Consider the following 21,739-nt stretch of genomic DNA (forward strand, 5'->3'; position numbering starts at 1 on the left):
CCACCAATGAGAATGAGGGTGTCCAGGCACTCGGAGACCATCGCCTTTCACGTCGCCTCACTAGCAGGGCCTCCAATAATATTAGGGATGAGCTGGCTAGCACAACATGACCCAGTGGTGGCGTGGCATCAGAGGGCAGTCAGCTTTGGGTCAGCCTACTGCCTAGAACACTGTCTAGGAGGGGAAACCCCAAGGATGAGCGTGGCCAGGGTGGCTGGGACGGCTGTGGAGTGGAAGGGGGAGGTGCCGCCGCAATATGCTGATCTGCGGGAGATCTTCAGCGAGAAGGAGGCAGATAACTACCACCCCATAGGCCCTTTGACTGTCAAATCAACTTGCTCCCGGGGGCGCAGCTGCCGGTGGGTAAGTTGTATGCCATGTCGGACAGGGAGATGAAGGAGTTGCGGGAGTTTATTGACAAGAACCTAAAAAGAGGATTCATAAGAGAATCAAAGGCAGTGGGAGGCAGTCCGGTGTTCTTTGTGGACAAAAAGGACACAAATAAACCCAGGCTCGTTGTGGACTTTAGAGCCGTCAATTTGGTGTCGGAGCCCGTGACCTTCCCAATGCCCAGAATCAACAACATTTTGACGAGAGGAAAGGAAAAATTTTTACCAAGCTGGACCTCAGGGGAGCATACAACTTGATCAGGATGAGGGAGATGGATGAATGGAAGACCACAATGTTCACACCCCTAGGGGCATTTGAGTACTTATTATGCCTTTTGGATTACAGTCAGGCTCCGCCTGTTTTCAAGCTTTCATGCACCACGTGTTGGGGTCTCTGCTTTACAAGAACTGCATAGCCTTCTTGGACGACGTCTTGATTTATTCGGACAACGAGGAGCAACATGTCAGAGACGTCAGGGAAGTGTTACAACGATTGCAGAAACACCAGTTGTGGGTCAAGCTAGAAAAATGTCAGTTTCACGCCAGAGAAGTCGAGTTCCTGCGCTACAAGTTATCTGACAAAGGCCTAGCGATGGACCCAAGCAAGGTGCAAGCAATGTTGGAGTGGAAGGCCCCCAAAACACGGAAGGACGTGCAAAGGTTCTTAGGGTTCAGCAACTTCTACAGGAAGTTCATCAAGAACTTCGCCCACTTGACAGTACCCATCACGGATTGTCTCAGTAGCAAAAAGAAATTCGGGTGGACAGAGGAAGCCCAGCAATCCTTTGAAAAACTGAAGAAGGCGTTCGCATCGGAAGAGCAACTCCTGCACGTAAATTTGGAGAAACCCATGAGGCTAGAGACCGACGCGTCTGTCCGGGCCATCGGGGCGGTCCTCTTGCAGCCAGGGAGGAGCAAGCAGGAATGGGAACCGTGTGCCTTTTTCTCGAGGAAGCTGAGCAAGTCGGAGCAAAACTATACCGTGTATGACCGAGAACTGCTCGCGATTTACGCTGCCTTTCATCGTTGGCGTCATCTACTGATAGGAGCGCAACACAGAATCCAGGTTTGCACCGATCACAAGAACTTACGAGTACTAGAGGACTGCACGAGTACTCAACCAGAGACAGATTTGATGGGCACAGGAGTTCTCCAAGTTTTCTTTCGAAATCCGGTATGTGCCAGGAGAGGAAAACGTGAGAGCAGACGCTCTCTCCCGGAAGCCGGAGTACTTTGAAGGAGAGGGGCTGCCGGAGACACGACACATTATCCCTGAGGACCGATGGGTGTGTGGGGGAACCTTGGTGGGAAAACAAGAACTGTCCGGGCTTACCAGGAGCGATGTGTTTGCACAAACTAAAATCTGGGAACTCCGAAACAGAAGAGGGGCTCAAGAAGGGTTTGAGGAGAAGGAAGGGGTGCTGTACTATAAAGGGGCGCTGTATGTACCAGGGGAGACCCTGAGGGGAAAGGTACTCAAACAACTTCATGACAACCCCACCGCTGGGCACTTTGGACAGCACAAAACCATGATAATAATAATAATAATAATAATAATAATAATAATAATAATAATAATAATTTTATTGTCATTGCCCCCTCTCGGGGACAACGAAATTACTTGGCTGCTCCATCCACCCAGGTAGGGCACTCCACACAAAATCAAAACAACTATAAAAACACTAATTAAAACAATACAGTATAATACAGCAAGGAAGATTAGATGACTTTCAAAGTCCAGGCTTCCCATTCAGGGCCGAGATCGCTCTGGAGAAGAAGCTGGAGAAGACGGCTCGTTCTTGTCTTCATCGTCCTGTATCTCCGTCCCGACGGCAGGAGCTCGAAGAGACAGTGACCAGGATGCGATGGATCTTTTACTATGTCCAGTGCCTTCCTATGGCACCTTGTGGCATAAATCTGCTCTAAGGTGGAGAGTGGGCAGCCAATAACTGCTGGTCACCAGGCAGTTCTGGTGGCCCAGGGTGAGGGAGGATGTACGAGAGTATGTACGGGGGTGCGACCGCTGCCAAAGGGCAAAGGGGGAGCGGGCTGCCCCCACAGGTTTACTGGAACCCTTATCCACACCAGGTAAACCCTGGGAGGTGGTGTCTATTGATTTTATGACTGATTTGCCCAAATCCCGGGGAAAGACAGCGGTCATGGTAGTGGTCGACTTACTGACGAAAATGTGCCATTTTATAGCCTGCTCACATGCGGTGACAGCGGAAGAGATGGCATGGTTGTTTGTGGAGCACATTTTCAGGTTGCATGGCGCCCCCTTGAGGGTTATCTCCGACCGCGGGAAATAATTTACTTCCCGGTTCTGGAGGAAGCTCATGAGCTTGCTGCAAGTCGAGGTGGGGTTCTTGACGGCGAGGCACCCAGAAACCAATGGGCAAGCAGAAAGAGCAAACAGTATACTCCAGCAATACCTACGCTGCTACGTCAGCGAGAGGCAGAACGATTGGGTAGAGAAACTAGCGCTGGCTGAATTTGCGTACAATAACGCTGAACACGTGTCCACGGGAATGAGCCCTTCATGGCCAATTATGGGTGTCATCCCAGAGCCTTCCCGGGGAGGGAGGAGGGAAACTGGAGTGTACCCGCGGCGGAGCAGTTTGTGGAAGAAATGGAGGCCCTGCACCAGCAACTTAAGATGAACTTGGAGCGGGCCAAGGAAGTTTACAAGAGGCAGGCAGACAAGCACCGCAGGGAAGGGGAGACCATACGGGTGGGGGACCAGATGTGGTTGTCCACCCAAGGGTTACCCTTCAAAGGGGGGTGCAAGAAGTTGCAGCCCAGACGGCTGGGGCCATTCGAGGTAACACAGCAGGTAAACCCCGTGGCATTTAAGCTCAAGTTGCCCGACAGCATGAAAATACACCCGGTGTTCCACAGGTCCCTACTCTCACCACACAGGGAGGGGCGGGAATTCCCGGGGCGAGAGGGAGAAGTCACTACACAACCGCAGGTAGAAGAAAGGGAACACCATCAATCGGCCACAGAAATACTCGATTCAAGGTGGCGAGGGCACCAGGTGGAGTACTTGGTGGCTTGGGAAGGGGAGCCCGGGTCAGAAAACACGTGGGTTCCCGCGGAAGCTATCGATGACAGGTATCTGGTGGAGGTATTCCACCGCCAGTTCCCGGACAAGCCCAAACCCCTAGAGAGATTCTGGGAGGAGCAATTTGGAACCACAGACGACGAAGAGAGTTTTGAGGGGTTTTCGGACTCTGAGGGGGAGGGAGGAGAGGCTTGGGAGGAAGAAGAATCGGACTGGGAGGGCCACTCCGTTGGCAGGAATCAGAGCGGGTGGGAAGTGGGTTTCAAATCTACTGAGGATGGTGCCAGTTCCTTCCGGGGGTTCCCTGCCTTGTCGGTCGAAGAAGGGAAAGAAATTGGTTCCACAGGTCGGGCCGGGGGTGGAGGGGGTCCTGGAGGGGAGGTGGATGTCAGGGAACTGACATCAGAGCAAGAGGCGAAGGGGAGGCTCCCAGATTCTGCGGGCGAAGGACCCAGCACCAGGGGGAGAAGCAGCTCGGTAGAGGGGGAAGGAAATCAGCGCAACACCAGGGATAAAGGGGGGCAAATGGGGGAAGCGGAGGGAGAGCTCCGGGATTCTTCTCTGGACATCAGTGAGGAGAGCACAGGTCCTCCACTACCCACACCCTCCCTGCGCAGAAGACTCCCGCGCAGTGAGAGGAGGAGGCGACTGGGAGTCAGACAGCTTCTATGCTGGAGGAGGTTAAAGAAACGCCCACAGACAGATTCTGCTAGCGACTGAGACAGCCACGCGGAGATGGGCTGTGCAGTCAGAACGGTTTAACCAAGGCAATTAAGCCTAGAGAGGCGGCAGTTTATGCACGAGTAACTCATACCCATTACAATTATTATCAAATAATGGAGGCATACAATTTGGACAAGAAAATTGGCTTCCAGGTGGAAAAATCAAAACTGGAAACAGAACTGTTAGATCCTAAAGTTAAGAATTTGTCAAGAATGTATAACTTGCTGTTGGAATGGAATACTCAAGATGAAACAGTGAAATCTGTTATGATTAAATGGGCACAAGATGTTGGACATAACATTATGATGGCTGACTGGGAACAGTTATGGACCACAGGTATGAAGTTCACGGCATGTAATGCCTTAAGAGAGAATATTATGAAAATGATATACAGGTGGTACGTGACACCAGTCAAGCTTGCAAAAATTTACCATTTGCCTGATAATAAATGTTGGAAATGTAAAGAAACTGAAGGTACATTCTTTCACCTTTGGTGGACGTGCCCAAGGATTAAGGCTTTCTGGGAAATGATATATAATGAATTGAAAAAGGTATTTAAATATACCTTCCTGAAGAAACCAGAGGCCTTTCTCCTGGGCATAGTTGGCCAATTGGTGCCAAAGAAGGATAGAACTTTCTTTATGTATGCAACAACAGCAGCAAGAATACTGATTGCAAAGTATTGGAAGACACAGGATTTACCCACACTGGAAGAATGGCAGATGAAAGTGATGGACTACATGGAATTGGCAGAAATGACTGGCAGAATCCGTGACCAGGGAGAAGAGTCGGTGGAAGAAGATTGGAAGAAATTTAAAGATTACTTGCAGAAATACTGTAAAATTAAGGAATGTTAAAATGACGTCGGATGGAAAATAAGTGGCATTGGTAAAAAGACTTTTAAGAATATGCAAGTATGGATTGATAACGGTTAAAAATACATACTTATAATAGGTAATGATATTGAGTTATGACAGATAATAGAGGGTAAGGATTTGCTGAAAGGATTTTTAAACGGGAATACAAAAGGGGAGGTGTGAGGAGGTCAAAGAATTAAGGAAATGAGATCAAGGATTATTGAAAGATGGAGTTAATTTTAAATTTTGTTTGTTTTCTCTTTTTTATTTAGTTATTATTTTCTTTTCCCTTTCTACATATTCTTTCTATGTGTGTTTTTTCTTTACTTTGTTAATTCTTCCTATTTTGTAAACTTATGATTTTTGCAAACTTTATTTTGTAATCCTATGTTTGTGTTTAAAACTTTAATAAATATTTTATATAAAAAAAAGAGATGGCTTAGTCTTCCAATCAACCCTTTATCCATTAGTTAGTAGACAAGCTTCCCAGTGCAAGGAGAGGAAAGCAGACCTCTGAGCCCAGCCTGGCCCCCCACAAAATCCTGCCCGCATGCCTTGAGGCCCCAAGATGGGCGGAGGAAGGCCTGGTGGGGGCACAGGGAGAGGGAGACAGGAAGACCAGCCAGGGGGTTTCACTGGGCGGATTTATTCACATTGGTTTTCTATCCAAACCAGGCTTGGGCCTGGGCCAGGGCCAGGGCCAGATTGCCAAAAATCTTAGACCCTGCCAGGGTGGCGAGGACATGGCTGACCATTGGCACCGATTATGCATGAGCCATAAGGGCCTTGTTTATGATACATTTGTAGTCTGCGCAGATGTGGACTGAGCCATTGGGCTGGACAGGTGTGATGACTGGGGTTTCTCAGGGGGCATTAGGCACCGGCTTGAGCACTCCTTGCTCCACAAGCCGGTCTAATTCCACTCCCAGCCACTCCGCTCTAACCTTTGCTAAAATCCTGCTCTCCTCCCTCCTCTCCGTCTCAGAGGCTGGGCTTTCTGTCTTATCTCAAGGACCGCCAAAGCGCCCGCAATTGCCTCTTATCTTCCACCCAAACCTTCCACATCAATCCTACGCGTCTCCTGTTCTGATTTCCATTTTTTGTCTTCTTTTCCAGCTTTTCAGACTTCTCCTCCCTTCCTTTCATGGAGATATCTAGTGCTTCTGTTTTCTTTGTCAGTGTCTCTACTTTAGTGGTTAAATTTGTCTCCATTTAATGATTTTTATCAATTCGGGCTAATAGCTTCTCCAATTTTTTTTCTTTCTTTCAAAAAAAAAAATAAATGAAAGAAAATCCGAATTCTATCAATTCCTGGAAGAAAAAGTCATAGGTTATTTAGGGGGGGAAATTATATTATTAGGCGATTTTAATGGAGTAGTCAATCCAAACATGGACAGAACAATAAAGAAGAAAGAAAAGAGGCAGAACAAACTCCCAACTACATTTTTCCAATTAATAGAACTCCTGAATTTGTTTGACGCTTGGAGGTTTAAGAATCCAACAGAGAAAGAATTTACACATTACTCAGAGCCACATAAATCGGCGGGACGAATCAATGCGATCTGGACAACAAAGGATTTATTAAATAATATTACAAAAGCAGAAATCCATCCAAGGACAATTTCTGATCACAGCGCGGTCTGGGTTAACTTTAAAGGAAAAGAAGAAAAGGTTAAAAGGTGGCAACTTAATGAGAGTATGCTAAATGATGAAAAAATTGTACAGAAGGCCAAGCAAATCTTAGAAGAATATTTTAAGTTTAATTTAAATCAAGGAGTAGATCTAGAGACGGTTTGGGACGTTGGGAAAGCCGTCATAAGAGGCTTCTGTATACAACAAAACACATTCCAAAGGAAAATAAAGGAGAAGAAGAAAATGGAGATCTGGGAGGAAATTAGAAAAAAGGAAAGAATCCTTTTCCAAAAACCAGATGATGAACTAATTAAGCAAAGTATAAAAATTTTACAGACGCAATTCTCCATGATAATAAATGAAGAGATAGAATGGAAGATAAAATGGTTGAGACATTGAAATTTTGAGTTTGCAAATAAACCTGGCAAACTTCTGGCCTGGCAATTAAAGAAGAAAAAGGAAGATAGAATTATCAATAAAATTAAAATTGAAGACAAATGGATTCAAGAACCGAAGGAAATTAGTAAAAACTTTGCTAGTTTTTTTGGAAAACTATATAAAGAAGGTCCAGAGACTCTAGAAAAAATAATTGATTATTTGGGCAAAAATAAACTACCAATAATACCTAAGGAAAAAACTGAAATCTTGAACTCACCAATAACAGCTATGGAGGTGCAACAAGCTATACAGAGATCAAAATTAGGAAAGACACCGGGCCCAGATGGTCTTCCAGCTAATTATTATAAAAAGTTAGAACAAGCATTATCTCTTCCCATGAAAGACCTAATGAATAATATTCTGGCAAATGGAATGCTTCCGAAAACCTGGAAGGACAGCTTTATTACTCTTATCCATAAACAGGGAACAGATGCCTCAAACATGGCCAATTACAGACCCATTGCACTGCTAAATAATGATTACAAGATATTCGCATTCTTGCAAATAGATTAAAAATGGTGCTGAAAGAGATAATTCATAAAGATCAAACAGGATTTCTTCCCGGACGATTTATGCAATCCAATATTAGATGTGTGATTAATGTATTAGAATATTTGGATATTAAAATTGATAAACCAGCAGCTATTATGTTGGTAGACGCTGAAAAAGCTTTTGATAACGTGTCCTGGAAGTTTATGAAAAAAATGGAAGAAATCGGACTGGGAGAAAATATTTGTAAAGGAATAAATGCCATCTATTCGGAACAATATGCAAAATTGATCATCAACGGAAGAATTACTGAGGAGTGCAAAATAAACAAGGGAACAAGACAGGGCTGCCCACTGTCACCACTGATATTTATCTTGGTGATGGAAGTCTTGAACAATCAGATAAGAAAGGATGAGCTTGTTAAAGGCATCACTCTGGGAAACAAAACATATAAAATCAAAGCTTTTGCGGACGATTTACTTGTTATGACTGAAAACCCTAAAGAAAGTCTGAAAAGAGTGCTGGAATTGATTAAAGAATTTGGAGATGTGGCAGGCTTTAAACTGAATATAACAAAAACAAAAATGCTTGTTAAAAATGTAACCACAAAAGAAAAGGACTTAGAAAAAATATTGGGCCTGAAAATCTCTTCAAAAGCGAAATACTTGGGTATTTGGATCACCCCCAAGAACATAAACTTATTTCAGGATAATTACACCAAAACTTGGTTAGAGATTAGAAAAAACTTGGTAATCTGGAGTAAACTAAAATTAACATTTCTGGGTAGGATTTCCATTATAAAGATGAATGTGCTTCCAAAATTAATCTTTTTATTCCAAATGATTCCGATACTGGGTGAAGCAGGTTGTCTCAAGATATGGCAAAGAGAAATTTCCAAATTCTTGTGGGAAGGGAAGAAACCTAGGATTAAACACCTGGTCTTAATAGACATAAAAGAGAGAGGAGGCTTTTCCCTACCCGATCTAAAACTTTACTACGAGGCTGCCTGTTTCACCTGGCTAAAAGATTGGTGCACGTTGCAGGATCCGGACCTCCTGGACCTGGAAGGTTTTGACAACCGTTGGGGATGGCACGCCTACCTAATATATGGAAAAGCAAAAATTCATAAAAAATTTACCAACCATATAATAAGAAAGTCACTCTTTGCTGTATGGGAAAAATATAAAGATCTGATGGAGCCTAAAGTCCCGTGGTGGACTTCTCCAGTAGAAGCCATAGCAGTAAAACGGAAAAATACTCGGGAAAGCTGGCCAACATATAAAATACTTCTAAAAAATGAGGATAACCAAGAGGAGATAAGAGAACACATTTCAGATTGGTTCCAATACCATCAGTTATTTGAAAAATTTAAATCTGACAAACAAAAGGGGTTCTCAGCAGAAATCTCCCGATTCGAATCTGATCTTGTAAACTCTAAAAGAAAAACTCTTTCCAAAACTTACCAACTCCTCCTTGACTGGACAGTCAAGGAGGAGGAGGTAACAGTGGCAATGGTGAGGTGGTCCCAGGATTTTGGCCATCCAATAACCATGGCCCAATGGGAAAATTTATGGAAGATCAATTGGAAACTCACAAACTGTTACACAATTAGAGAGAACTTTCAAAAAATGCAACATCGATGGTATCTAACACTATGGAAACTTTCAAAAATGTATAAAAATGTGTCAAGTAATTGTTGGAGATACGGAGACTCAGGAACATTCTACCATATGTGGTGGATATGTAGGAAAATACAGGTATTCTGGGAGAGTATACATGCAGAACTGCAAAAAATGCTAAAGATCTCTTTCAATAAAAAACCAGAGGCCTACCTCCTGGGAATAACAGATCTGGATATTCCACAAAAGAGGAAGGGTATCTTTTTATATGCGACGGCGGCAGCAAGAGTTTTGATCGCAGCAAAATGGAAGAGTAATGAAATCCCCTCTATACAAGATTGGATCCAAAAGCTGACAGAATATGCCGAATTAGATGGTTTATCAGAAAAAATAAAGAATAAATCAAAACAAGAATTTGTTTCTAAATGGGAGGTTTTCAAAGAATATCTGAAAAATAAATATAGTAGTTTAAATTCTGTTGCAGCATTCGAGGAACTTCAGTGATAGTTGCTAGGTAGATAGAAGAAATTAGATTTATTGAGAAGACGTTTAATTATGAAAAAAAATGTGTATTGGCAATACGTAATATGAATTTGAAATACGGAATAGACGGGAAGTTGGGTCTTTAGTGTTAAGACCAATAGATGTTTTATTGTTTGCCAAGAAAATTATGTGTCTATGGTTATTTTTGTAATTTGTGTGTAATTTGGTATTTGTGTTTTTCTGTGTGTGTTTTTTTCTTGTTGTATGTATAAATAAATAAAATTATCTAAAAAAAAAAAAAAAAAATAGCTTCTCCAAATTTAACACAGGCCTGGTGTTAACTGTTTTTGAACTGCCATATTCAAAATCTCCCTCTCCCTTGTTCTCAAAGCAGCCTATTTTCCACCAGCACCTTTTCAGTTTGTCAACGTCACAGAATAACTCTTTCCCAAGAGATCCTGTTTCCTGCATTTTTCCAGCCCTCCCTCTTCCTTCCAGCCTGATACCCAACACACATAAGATGTTTAACATAAAATCCAATTTCTTAAATTAAGATTCGAATTAAACAAATAAACCAAATAATTACTTTAAGAGAGGAACCATAAAAAAGAAAAAAAGAAAGAATGCGTCCAAGAGGACATAGCAATTTAGACGTCCAGATAAGAGTGGTTGTCTTGCAGGAATCCAATTCTCTTTAAGTGGCTCAGAGTAGAAGAAATATTTTCCTTCAAAGAGAAACGAACTTGTGCAAACCTGTCTTGATTTTAGCTTTTTCAGGGAGCTCTAAGTCCTTTTAAGAGCTCCAATTGTGTTAAGAACTTTAAAAATGAGACCAAACTTTCATAAATCCCTCCAATAACACTCTTGGCACTGAAATAGTTTCTACCCTGTGTGAATTCTCTGATGGGAAATGAGATTGTTGCTTTGACTGAAGCTCTTTCCACATTCCAGGCACTGATAGGGTTTCTCCCCTGTATGGATTTTGTTGGATTATGCCGGACAAGAGTGTAAACTGAGGCTAAACATGGAGCCTGGCACGCCTCCGCTTCACAGCTTTGCTGTTGTCCGTGCCGATCCAACAATCCTTCCTGCCTCTCTCTCTTGCCGGTAGCAGAGCGAACACAGCGGTGAGAAGCAATTGCAACAGTGTGGGTAATAAATTCAGAGCAGACACAAGGCATTCCTTATCTTCTTAGCCTTTAATCATGTAGAATAACACCATAAATTCAGACCTGGCGAGAACTGACACATTCTCCCTCTCGCATAGCGTCCCAGAGGCAGACTGAAACACTTAGCGTCAAACCACTCCCTTAAGTGTTTCTAACCACGCCTCAGGAAAGAGACGTCACCAGAACTCTTTAACTCTGTGAGTTCTGAAACCATTAACACCCCCTCTCGTCACGAATCCTGAGGGAAACTGTGAACCCCTATTTACAGACCTCTTTGAGTTCAACTCACCTCCCATTGCCTTTTGCCTCCCACTGGCATCTACCCCAGGCAATTGTTGAATCCCTTCCACACTCCCAGAATCACACTGTGCGAAACCAACCCACGCACTGGTGACCTGAAACCTCTCAGGTGGAATCCCCTTTGTGGTCCGAGTTGACCGCCAGAGCACAACCTCGGGTGCTCCTCCTGACCCACTGGGGTCAGCAAGTGTGTCTCCCAGCACAGAGGACTCCCCCTCTGACTTGCTGCGTCTTCGGGCCTCCTGCACGTGGCTAACAGGAGATGAAGGCTCACTCTTGGGTTCCCTCTTAACCTGTGGAGAAACCCACCCCTGTGCTTGACCATCATCAGCAACCTGGTCTTCAGCAACAGGCTCCGCCTCTGCCTCTCCTTCCTCCCTTTCTTCCTCCCTTTCCTCCCCCTCAGAATCGGACAAGCATTCTGAGAGAAAATCAGAACCAACCCTAGGCTGTGACCAACCACCCTGCTCAAAGAACTCAGCATGCTTGCTGACCAGCAGCTTGGTCTGATCACCCTCTGGGTATGCAAACTTCCACCCATTTGTTGCAGGATCATACCCACAGAAGATCATGTCCTGGTACCTAGGACCACCCTCCTTCCGTTGCGCTGTTGGTATCGGCACTGAAGCCCTGGAACCAAACGAACGGAAGAAATGCACCTGTGGCTTCCTCTTGTGCAACAGAAAAAACGGTGTGTCACCTACATCGTGATTGTAGGACCTGTTAAAAACAAAGCTGGCAAACTTCCAAGCCTCACTCCAAAAGCTCTGAGGCAGCCCAGAGTCACACAGTAAAACCCTGACAACTTCAGCCAGTGTTTCACTCCTGTGCTCTGCCACGCCTCTCTCTTGAGGAGACTTTGCACCCGTCACCTGGTGACGAATTCCCTTTTCCTTGAAGAACTCCTTCAGAGCAGACCCAGTGAATTGTGACCCACGGTCGCTCCTGAACCCTTGCACCTTGGTGGAGAACCTTAGTTCCACCTCCGCAACCCAATCCTGGATGAGTTGCGCCGCCTCCCTCTGTGATCTGAGAGAGAAACACCATAAATTCTGAGAAAAAACATCTGCCACTGTCAGCAGATACCTGGCCCCACCCAGACTCTCACACTTCATTGGCCCTGTAAGGTCTGTGTGAACCAACTCAAAAGGTTTTGTGGTTACCCTCTTTACCCCGGGAAACCTGCACCTTTGAACCTTGCTGCATGCCCTGCACACTAGCGATTCCTCACATGGTGTGATTTTACAACCTTTGGTGCAGCCGGGTAGCTCCTTAACATCTTCCAAACAAGCATGAGACATTCTCTTGTGCCATACATGAACACATGAATCATGGCTGGGAACACTAGCACACTGCGCCTGTGCTTTTTCTGCATTCCCACCACCCTCCAGAGGTGTTTCCAGAACAAAGAGATTGTTCTTGCTTTCCATGTTGACAAGTTGTCTCCCCCCTCTGAAAATGGAACAGGTATCATTTTCAAAACAAATTCTGTACCCCTGCTTCGCAAGAGCAGGTATCGATAACAGGCAACACTTCATCCCTGGTACAATGAAGCACTCCAGCTCCGCCTGCAAAACAGAAACATAGACATTTGCGGCATTAGAAACATTCCTTTTTGTCCCATCAGCTAATGTAACAGTCATTCCAGCTGAAACAGCCCTGCAATTCTGCAGCTCCCCAGCAGATGGCGTCCCAATGAGGTGATGACTCGCTCCCGAATCAACAATCCACTTTATATCTGTGTCCCTGCTGGAATTGTTTTTCAAAGTTGCCAGAGAAGCCGCGAGATGATAACAGTCTCCCTTCTCTGAGTCACGTCCTTCCTTCGTGTTCCCACGCTGGCCTCCTCTCCGAGACTGGTTCCCATGGGAAACGACCTTGGAGACATCCTGCCCGGCCTCTCTGCTCCTCCGCGGACAAGCCCGTTTTAGGTGGCTGTTCGATCCACAGACATAACATCGACGAGTGGAAAAAGCCTGAACACAGCTCTCATCTGGCTTGCCCACCCCCACCTCTGCAACCGGTGGAGCTGCCTGCGCCAGACCTGCCTTCTCGGACACGCCTCTCCTGTTCGTCCGAAAGACGCCCTGTCACGTACGATAGAGTCAAATCCTGTGGACTCATCGATTCCATAGACAGACACAAATTGTCATAGCTATTGTCCAGAGAGCTGAGCAAAATATAAACCTTCAGCTCCTCCTAAAGACCAGCAAGGCCTTTAGCTTCCGGCTCCATTCGGCCCAATTTTGTCCGTTTAATTTTTCGAAGGGAACTGAGAATGATTCACGATCGTCTGCCATCTCCTCCCCCGGGGGCTAAGCTTACTCACGTCTCGGCAGTAGCTTCCTCCGCCTCCCGGCTCCGGCAGATCGCTTCTCCCCAGCGAGCTCCTTCCAGCCTCAGAGAAACAGCTCCAGAGCTCCAGCTGGCCCCAGCAACTTTTCAGCTAGCTTGCTGGCTTCCCCCACACGTGGGACATTCCTGCAATGCTTCAAAGCGTTGGCAAGCATCCATAACCTGTTGGATTATGCCGGACAAGAGTGTAAACTGAGGCTAAACATGGAGCCTGGCATGCCTCCGCTTCGCAGCTTTGCTGTTGTCCGTGCCGATCCAACAATCCTTCCTGCCTCTCTCTCTTGCCGGTAGCAGAGCGAACACAGCGGTGAGAAGCAATTGCAACAGTGTGGGTAATAAATTCAGAGCAGACACAAGGCATTCCTTATCTTCTTAGCCTTTAATCATGTAGAATAACACCATAAATTCAGACCTGGCGAGAACTGACACATTCTCCCTCTCGCATAGCGTCCCAGAGGCAGACTGAAACACTTAGCGTCAAACCACTCCCTTAAGTGTTTCTAACCACGCCTCAGGAAAGAGACGTCACCAGAACTCTTTAACTCTGTGAGTTCTGAAACCATTAACAGATTTTGTGATGGGCTGTGAGACTTTCTTTCCTGGTGAAGCTCTTTCCACATTCCAGACACTGATAGGGGTTTTCCCCTGTATGAATTCTTTGATGGGAAGTGAAGCTTATTTTCCAGGTGAAGCTCTTTCCACATTCCACGCACTGATAGGGTTTCTCCCCTGTATGAATCCTTTGATGGGAAGTGAGTTCAAATCTCGTCCTGAAGCTTTTTCCACATTCCACGCACTGATAGGGTTTCTCCCCTGTATGAATCCTTTGATGGGAAGTGAGATGGGCCCTCTGATTGAAGCTCTTTCCACATTCTACGCACTGATAGGGTTTCTCCCCTGTATGAATCCTTTGATGGAAAGTGAGCTTGGCCCTCTGATTGAAGCTCTTTCCACATTCCAGACACTGATAGGGGTTTTCCCCTGTATGAATCCTTTGATGGGAAGTTAAGCTTATTTTCCAGGTGAAGCTCTTTCCACATTCCGTGCACTGATAGGGTTTCTCCCCTGTATGAATCCTTTGATGGGAAGTGAGTTCAAATCTCGTCCTGAAGCTTTTTCCACATTCCACGCACTGATAGGGTTTCTCCCCTGTATGAATACTTTGATGGGAAGTGAGAGAGGAGCTAGCAGTGAAGCTCTTTCCACACTCCAAGCACTGATAGGGTTTCTCTCCTGTATGAATTCTTCGATGGGAAGTGAGCTTGGCCCTCTGATTGAAGTTCTTTCCACATTCCAAGCACTGATAGGGTTTCTTCTCAAGGGGATTTCTTTGATGGGAAGTGGAATGGGAGCTCTGACTGAAGCTCTCTCCACAGTCTGAATCCTGATATGGCTCCTCCACTGTGTGGATTTCATTGTGGTCTCCCTTGTTCTTCATTTCCAATTCATCACCACCTGAAACTAAGAGGCAAACGGATTAGAGTCTTGGGAAGAAGTGCAGCCCCAAATTACGGAACAATGCTAATTAATGCTTGGGACAGGGGAAGAACTGAAGGGAGTTAGATGTTATAATGTTCCTTTTGTTCTGTAAAAACGTCTAGTTTCGTATACAAATCAAGTTGAATATTATATGTTTTCTCTTTCTAGTTTTTAAAAGTACAGCTTAACCTGGTAACGTTATTTTGTTCAAATTTAAATATGGATCTGTACTACCTTCATAAATAAAATGTGCTTTCATTATTATTTTAAAGGTGGCCAAAGCGGGAAAGTTCCCTGTTCAAAATTAAGATATACAGTGGTACCTCGGGTTACATACGCTTCAGGTTACATACGCTTCAGGTTACAGACTCTGCTAAACCAGAAAGAATGCTTCAGTTTAAGAACTTTGCTTCAGGATAAGAACAGAAATCATGTCCCGGCGGCGCAGCGGCAGCAGGAGACCCCATTAGCTAAAGTGGTGCTTCAGGTTAAAAACAGTTTCATGTTAAGAATGGACCTCCGGAACGAATAAGTACTTAACCCGAAGTACCACTGTATTCAATATGCTAAGTTGTACAATATGCAGTAATAAATCTAAACAAATTTTAAGAGTGGACATCCAGAAAGAATTAAGTTCTTAACCCGAAGTACCACTGTACTTAAATGTTACATTATTGTGAGAAGTTACAGGGGACGAGGCAGGGGGCCTTCCCAGTAGGGGCACCCACCCTGTGGAACGCCCTCCCATCAGATGCCAAGGAAATAACTATGCAACTTTTAGAGGACTTCTGAAGGCACCTCTGTATTGGGAAGTTTTTAATGTTTGATGTTTTATTATGTTTTTCTGTTTGTTGGAAGTTGCCCAGAGTGGCTGGGGCCACCCAGTCAGATGGGCAGGGTAAAAATAATAAAATTATCATTATTGTTACTACAGGGTTCACTGCCTGAGATTCAAAAAGCCTGGCTCTGTTTTGGGATGGAGTTTGTTTGGTTCAGTCGTGGAATCTGTGCCATCTCCAATGTCAAGCGACTCTTTGGTCAACCAGAGAGAGCCAGAAGCAAGAACAAAAGCAGGAAACTTGACTGAAGCTAATTCAACACCTCAAATCACTCTGAATCCTACATTTAAGAAGGCCTGGGCAGTTCAGACAACCTGGTCATGGTTTTAAACGGCAGAACTGGAGGAACAATATGCACAGGGAAAACAATCAATACCCATCCATCCAAGGTTTGCTGTGGGAGTGTTAACATCCCAGGTGCTGTGGGTGGCGCTGTTGAGCCCCATTAAAATATCAGAGGTTCGTCACATAGAGAGATGTCTTGAATTACAAAACAGATAGGATGATCCAATAGGGAGCCTTACCGAGAGAGTCCAAGATCCCACGATTCTCCTCCATGACTTCCTTATGGAGAGCTCTCTGGTCAGGATCCAGCAACGCCCACTCCTCATCAGTGAAATGGACAGCCACATCTTCAAAGCACACTGGACCCTAACAGAACAGGAAAAAGGCTGTCCTCTTAGAGAACATTCACTTGGCTCTGTTGTTTTCTACAGCGGCCAGACCCCTCTCTGCCTTCCTCATCCCTCTCTCCTGCTGCAGCTTCTGCCTCGGAGTCTGGGCTGCTCTCTGCCACAGACTCCCTCTGCTCCCTGAGCCCTCTTCCCTCTCCAGCTTCAGACACCTCCTCCTCCGCCTCCCAGCTGGCTCCCTCTTCTCTGGCTCCTCCCACCATTCCTCTGCATCCAACTGTGTCCAGCCAGTCTGCATCCAAGCAGTCCTTCCCCACAAGGCTCCTTCCCCCTACCTGATCTGGGTCCACAGCTGCTGCCTCCCCTCCACCACCATGAAAAGATGAAGGAGCAGGTCTTGGTGGCATCATTCTGTCACCTGGGAGAGAAAATTAAGTGGGAAACTGTAAGTGCATCTCTAAGTGCAGATGGGGCTTCGTCCAAGTCTCCCCTGCTAGCTTCCGGTTCCGCTCTGCCTTAATGGAGGCAGCGGGAGATCGTTGGCAAAGGAAAAACAAGGATGACTGAGGGTAATTCTCCTTGCAAGTTTCCCCCAGGGACAGGGGGGAACGGGCTTCACTCCCAGTTTGTCTCGGTACCAGGCTCTGGCTCCGGCATGGATTGCGAGAGGCAGGGAGGCGCTGAGTGCAAAAGCCCTTCGCCTGCCAAAAACCTTCCTTCGCTGCCATTAAGAAGCAGAAGTTCTCCTGTCAATTAGAGCTCAATTTGGACTAATGTACAGGCGTTGCTGGAAGAGATGAGATCATAAACTGCGGAATAAAACCAGCTGCAAGGTCTTTAAGGTTTGAATTTGGGAATAAACTTCATTTGCTGCAAAAGACAGTGAGTGGGGGGAGGGGAGCCTATGGCTTCTTTATATAAAGTTTTCTTCTCTGCATTAATGAATTGGCAGCCTGAGATTGAATACTAGTTCAAAATAATATGTACAGGTGAGCAGGGATGAAACTGGACTGCAGATATGGAATATAAGATCAAATGGAACTGTGTGTGTAAAAACAAAAAGGAAAAAGGGAGGGAAGCTCTATTTTGCAAAATGTTTACGATGGAAAATTAAGAGCTGACTCTTCCCCATCCTGTATTATATACAGACTGAACTGATTAATGCTAAAGGACGTGGAATTTAATTTAATTGTATATATGCACATTTATCTTAGGCCAGACAGAGGGATGTAAGGAATCTGAAAGTTGTGAGGGAGCTGATAAGGTTCATTACTGAGTCATTTGCAATTCTGACAGGTCCCTCTCCTTCCCAGGCAGAGAAGAAAAATGGCAAAAACTGATTATTTATTGGGATAGTGTGATTTTTGCAGCTGCTGTTAAAGTTGCCAAACAACGAAGCACAGGGCAGAGCGATGGAGAATTTCTGAAACCACAATGGGATATTAGCTCCGCCCAAGGAATGATGGAGAACAGCAACAACCAGGAAAAGATAGACAGAACATTTTACAAGGACAGGAAGAAACATCATGAACAGAAAGATTGCCACACACAGGAAGAATAAGGATACAGCTGGAGTGCCTCACTTGTAGTTTTATATATTATTTGATGTTTCAATACGAATGGAAGTCATTAATATTGTTATCTTGACAGGAGTGTAATTGAAATTAATAAGATTTTGGAATGCAGAAATCAAGAAAATCATCAAACCATCAGTTTTAGCATGCGGGTGGCCACCTATATTATATAATTTGGTATCTTAAAGATTGGTATTACTAATTGTATTGTAATTTCGCATTGTTATAATGAGGCTATTATTGGACTGTAATTGTAAACTAAACAAATTACTATCGTAAATGTCTCCTCTGCTGGGTACATTTGGACATTTGTACCCATTTCATATAATAGTTGTGCAAGAATACATTCCGCCCCCCCCCCCGAGCTCTGGGCTCCAGGTGTCTTCCCCCCCAAAATGCAAAGAACTCAGAGATTAGTTTCAAAACCAAGAGAATGTGACAAAACGGGGGAGAAAACACTCCTTCCTCCTTACCCAGAGGCCTCACTCTGGCATCCAGCGGAGTCTTCTCTGCCTCAGAAGAATCAAGACCCACTTCTGCCAAAAGATCCTTCCTCTGAAAGAGCAGCAAGGATTCAAAACAGAGAATGGGGAGAAGGGTTAGAAAAGGAATGGCAGAGGCAAGCGCTTTCGGGGGACAGAGGTGAAAGCTGCTTCCTGCTTCTGCTAGACTGGTGTCTGGGGTTGGCTGCCAGGACCATGAAACATTGGTCCTCAAGGATCTTCACTGGCTCCCAGAACGTTTCCCAGCACAATTCAAAGCCCTAAACGGCCTCAAAGGCCCAGTATACCCAAAGGAGCGTCTCCATGAACTGAGGTCCAGTTCCGAGGGTCTTCTGCTGATTCCCTCACTGTGATAAGTGAAGTTACAGGGAACCAGGCAGAAGACCTTCTCCACAGTGGCCCCCACCCTGGGGAATGCCCTCCCATCAGGTGATAAGGAGATAAGAAAATGCATAACTTTTAGAAGACATCTGATGTCTTCTTATGCTTTTATATGTGCTGGAAGGCACCCAGCCACATGAGTGTCATAAATACTACTACTACTACTACTACTACTAATAATAATAATAATAATATGCTTTCCAAAAAAGGATGGACCATTAGGAAATGATTTGGGAATACTCTCCCTCCTCTTTGGAGCCCCTTGGGAGTATCCAGAGGAAAGTCTCTCTCACCTGCTGCTCTGCCTGCTTCCTCTCCTCTGCCTGACTCAGGAGGAAACCTTCGGCCAGGGCCACCGCCTGGGAACTGGTCTCCGCTCCGCATTCCCTCACCCAGCTCTCCACCTCCAGAGGAAGGACAGCCAGGAACTGCTCCAAGATCACCAGGTCCAACATCTGAGCTTTCGTGTGCCTTTCTGGCTTCAACCATTGATGGCAAAGGTGGTAGAGTTGGCTGCAAACCTCTCGGGGTCCTTTGGCCTCCTGGTAGCAGAACTGCCTGAGCTGCCGACTCTGCACCTCTGAGCAAAGGGTGTCCTCCTCACCCAGGATCTTCTGCATGGAGTTTTCCCAGAATCCCCCACTGCTCCCCGTTTCCATGGCATGGCCTCTTCCTGCTTCAGGGCCAGCTGAATCTTGCTCATCCATCTCTGTTCTCAGGACACCTCCAGGAGATCGGAAGGAGCCTCTTGGTCCTCTGCCAAGTTCTAATGGAAGGTGCAGCAAATCCTACGAATCAAACACATTCTTCTATTATAAGATCAAAGCACAGCCAAGAGAAGAAGAATGTTCCCTGAGGAAGCATGGATGAGTCTTCCTAGGAACCAGGGCTGGATTGCCACCGTCCCTGTTGTTGTTTAGTCGTGTCCGCCTCTTTGTGACCCCCTGGACCACAGCATGCCAGGCCCTCCTGTCATTCACTGCCTCACGCAGTTTAGTCAAACAAATACAGAATTAGGGAGGGGAAATGCCCGACATACAGAGATTTATGAATAGAGAGAGAAGGGAAGCTAAAGTGTTTGCAAGGAGGACGGTTTGTAAGCAGAGGTATTCCTGTACTTCTCCTTCATGGTCTTTCCCTCCTAATATACTTGTCCCTCATAATAATGTCCCTCCTAATATCCTTCTCCCTCATAATAATGTCCTTCTTAATATACTTCTCCCTCATAATAATGTCCCTCCTAATATAATTCTCCCTCATAATAATGTCCCTCCTAATATACCTCTCCCTCATAATAATGTCCCTCTTAATATACTTCTCCCTCATAATAATGTCCCTCTTAATATACTTCTCCCTCATAATAATGTCCCTCTTAATATACTTCTCCCTCATAATAATGTCCCTCTTAATCTACTTCTCCCTCACAATTATGTCCCTCCTAATATCCTTCTCCCTCATAATTATGTCCCTCCTAATATCCTTCTCCCTCATAATTATGTCCCTCTTAATATCCTTCTCCCTCATAATAATGTCCCTCCTAATATCCTTCTCCCTCATAATAATGTCCTTCTTAATATACTTCTCCCTCATAATAATGTCCCTCCTAATATACTTCTCCCTCATAATAATGTCCCTCTTAATATACTTCTCCCTCATAATAATGTTCCTCCTAATATAATTCTCCCTCATAATAATGTCCCTCTTAATATACTTCTCCCTCATAATAATGTCCCTCCTAATATACTTCTCCCTCATAATAATGTCCCTCTTAATATACTTCTCCCTCACAATTATGTCCCTCTTAATATACTTCTCCCTCATAATAATGTCCCTCCTAATATACTTCTCCCTCATAATAATGTCCCTCTTAATATACTTCTCCCTCCTAATAATGTCCCTCCTAATATACTTCTCCCTCCTAATAATGTCCCTCCTAATATACTTCTCCCTCCTAATAATGTCCCTCTTAATATACTTCTCCCTCATAATAATGTCCCTCTTAATATACTTCTCCCTCATAATAATGTCCCTCTTAATCTACTTCTCCCTCACAATTATGTCCCTCTTAAACTACTTCTCCCTCACAATTATGTCCCTCCTAATATCCTTCTCCCTCATAATTATGTCCCTCCTAATATCCTTCTCCCTCATAATAATGTCCTTCTTAATATACTTCTCCCTCATAATAATGTCCCTCCTAATATACTTCTCCCTCATAATAATGTCCCTCTTAATATACTTCTCCCTCATAATAATGTCCCTCCTAATATAATTCTCCCTCATAATAATGTCCCTCTTAATATACTTCTCCCTCATAATAATGTCCCTCCTAATATACTTCTCCCTCATAATAATGTCCCTCTTAATATACTTCTCCCTCACAATTATGTCCCTCTTAATATACTTCTCCCTCATAATAATGTCCCTCCTAATATACTTCTCCCTCATAATAATGTCCCTCCTAATATACTTCTCCCTCCTAATAATTTCCCTCCTAATATACTTCCCCCTCCTAATAATGTCCCTCTTAATATACTTCTCCCTCATAATAATGTCCCTCTTAATATACTTCTCCCTAATAATAATGTCCCTCTTAATATACTTCTCCCTCATAATAATGTCCCTCTTAATATACTTCTCCCTCATAATAATGTCCCTCCTAATATACTTCTCCCTCATAATAATGTCCCTCCTAATATAATTCTCCCTCATAATAATATCCCTCCTAATATCCTTCTCCCTCATAATAATGTCCCTCCTAATATACTTCTCCCTCATAATAATGTCCCTCTTAATATACTTCTCCCTCCTAA

The 21,739-nt window shown here is 44.6% G+C and overlaps 4 protein-coding genes and 1 long non-coding RNA gene across 5 annotated transcripts in view; all 5 read right to left on the reverse strand.

Moving 5' to 3' along the window:
* The window catches only part of LOC308484112 (uncharacterized protein), a 178,249-nt gene that overhangs the window by 150,592 nt on the left and 5,918 nt on the right, over nt 1-21,739 (reverse strand). The window lies entirely within an intron of this gene.
* The window catches only part of LOC308484345 (zinc finger protein 213-like), a 144,493-nt gene that overhangs the window by 71,121 nt on the left and 51,633 nt on the right, over nt 1-21,739 (reverse strand). The window lies entirely within an intron of this gene.
* The window catches only part of LOC308484169 (uncharacterized protein), a 136,319-nt gene that overhangs the window by 68,027 nt on the left and 46,553 nt on the right, over nt 1-21,739 (reverse strand). The window contains exon 4 of the mRNA XM_081018861.1: nt 5,490-5,575. The gene's annotated coding sequence lies outside the window, so the exon portion shown is untranslated. The remainder of the gene's footprint in view (nt 1-5,489; nt 5,576-21,739) is intronic.
* On the reverse strand, nt 1,950-2,329 carry LOC308482625. Its single transcript, XR_013989361.1, has 2 exons — nt 2,059-2,329; nt 1,950-2,017 (listed from the first exon to the last, which is right to left on the reverse strand). It is a non-coding gene; the product is annotated as an uncharacterized lncRNA (long non-coding RNA).
* LOC308483115 (uncharacterized protein) lies at nt 14,081-20,220 on the reverse strand (the record flags this gene model as incomplete). The annotated part of the gene is made up of 5 exons (XM_081016703.1): nt 19,220-20,220; nt 18,516-18,597; nt 16,804-16,886; nt 16,361-16,487; nt 14,081-14,979 (listed from the first exon to the last, which is right to left on the reverse strand). The coding sequence occupies exons 1-5, from the start codon at nt 19,631-19,633 to the stop codon at nt 14,081-14,083; spliced, it is 1,605 nt and encodes a 534-aa protein (XP_080872829.1). The 5' UTR covers nt 19,634-20,220.

The sequence above is a fragment of the Podarcis pityusensis genome (genome assembly GCF_964106645.2).
Source record: "Podarcis pityusensis genome assembly, chromosome: 8".
NCBI classification, from domain to species: Eukaryota; Metazoa; Chordata; class Lepidosauria; order Squamata; family Lacertidae; genus Podarcis; species Podarcis pityusensis.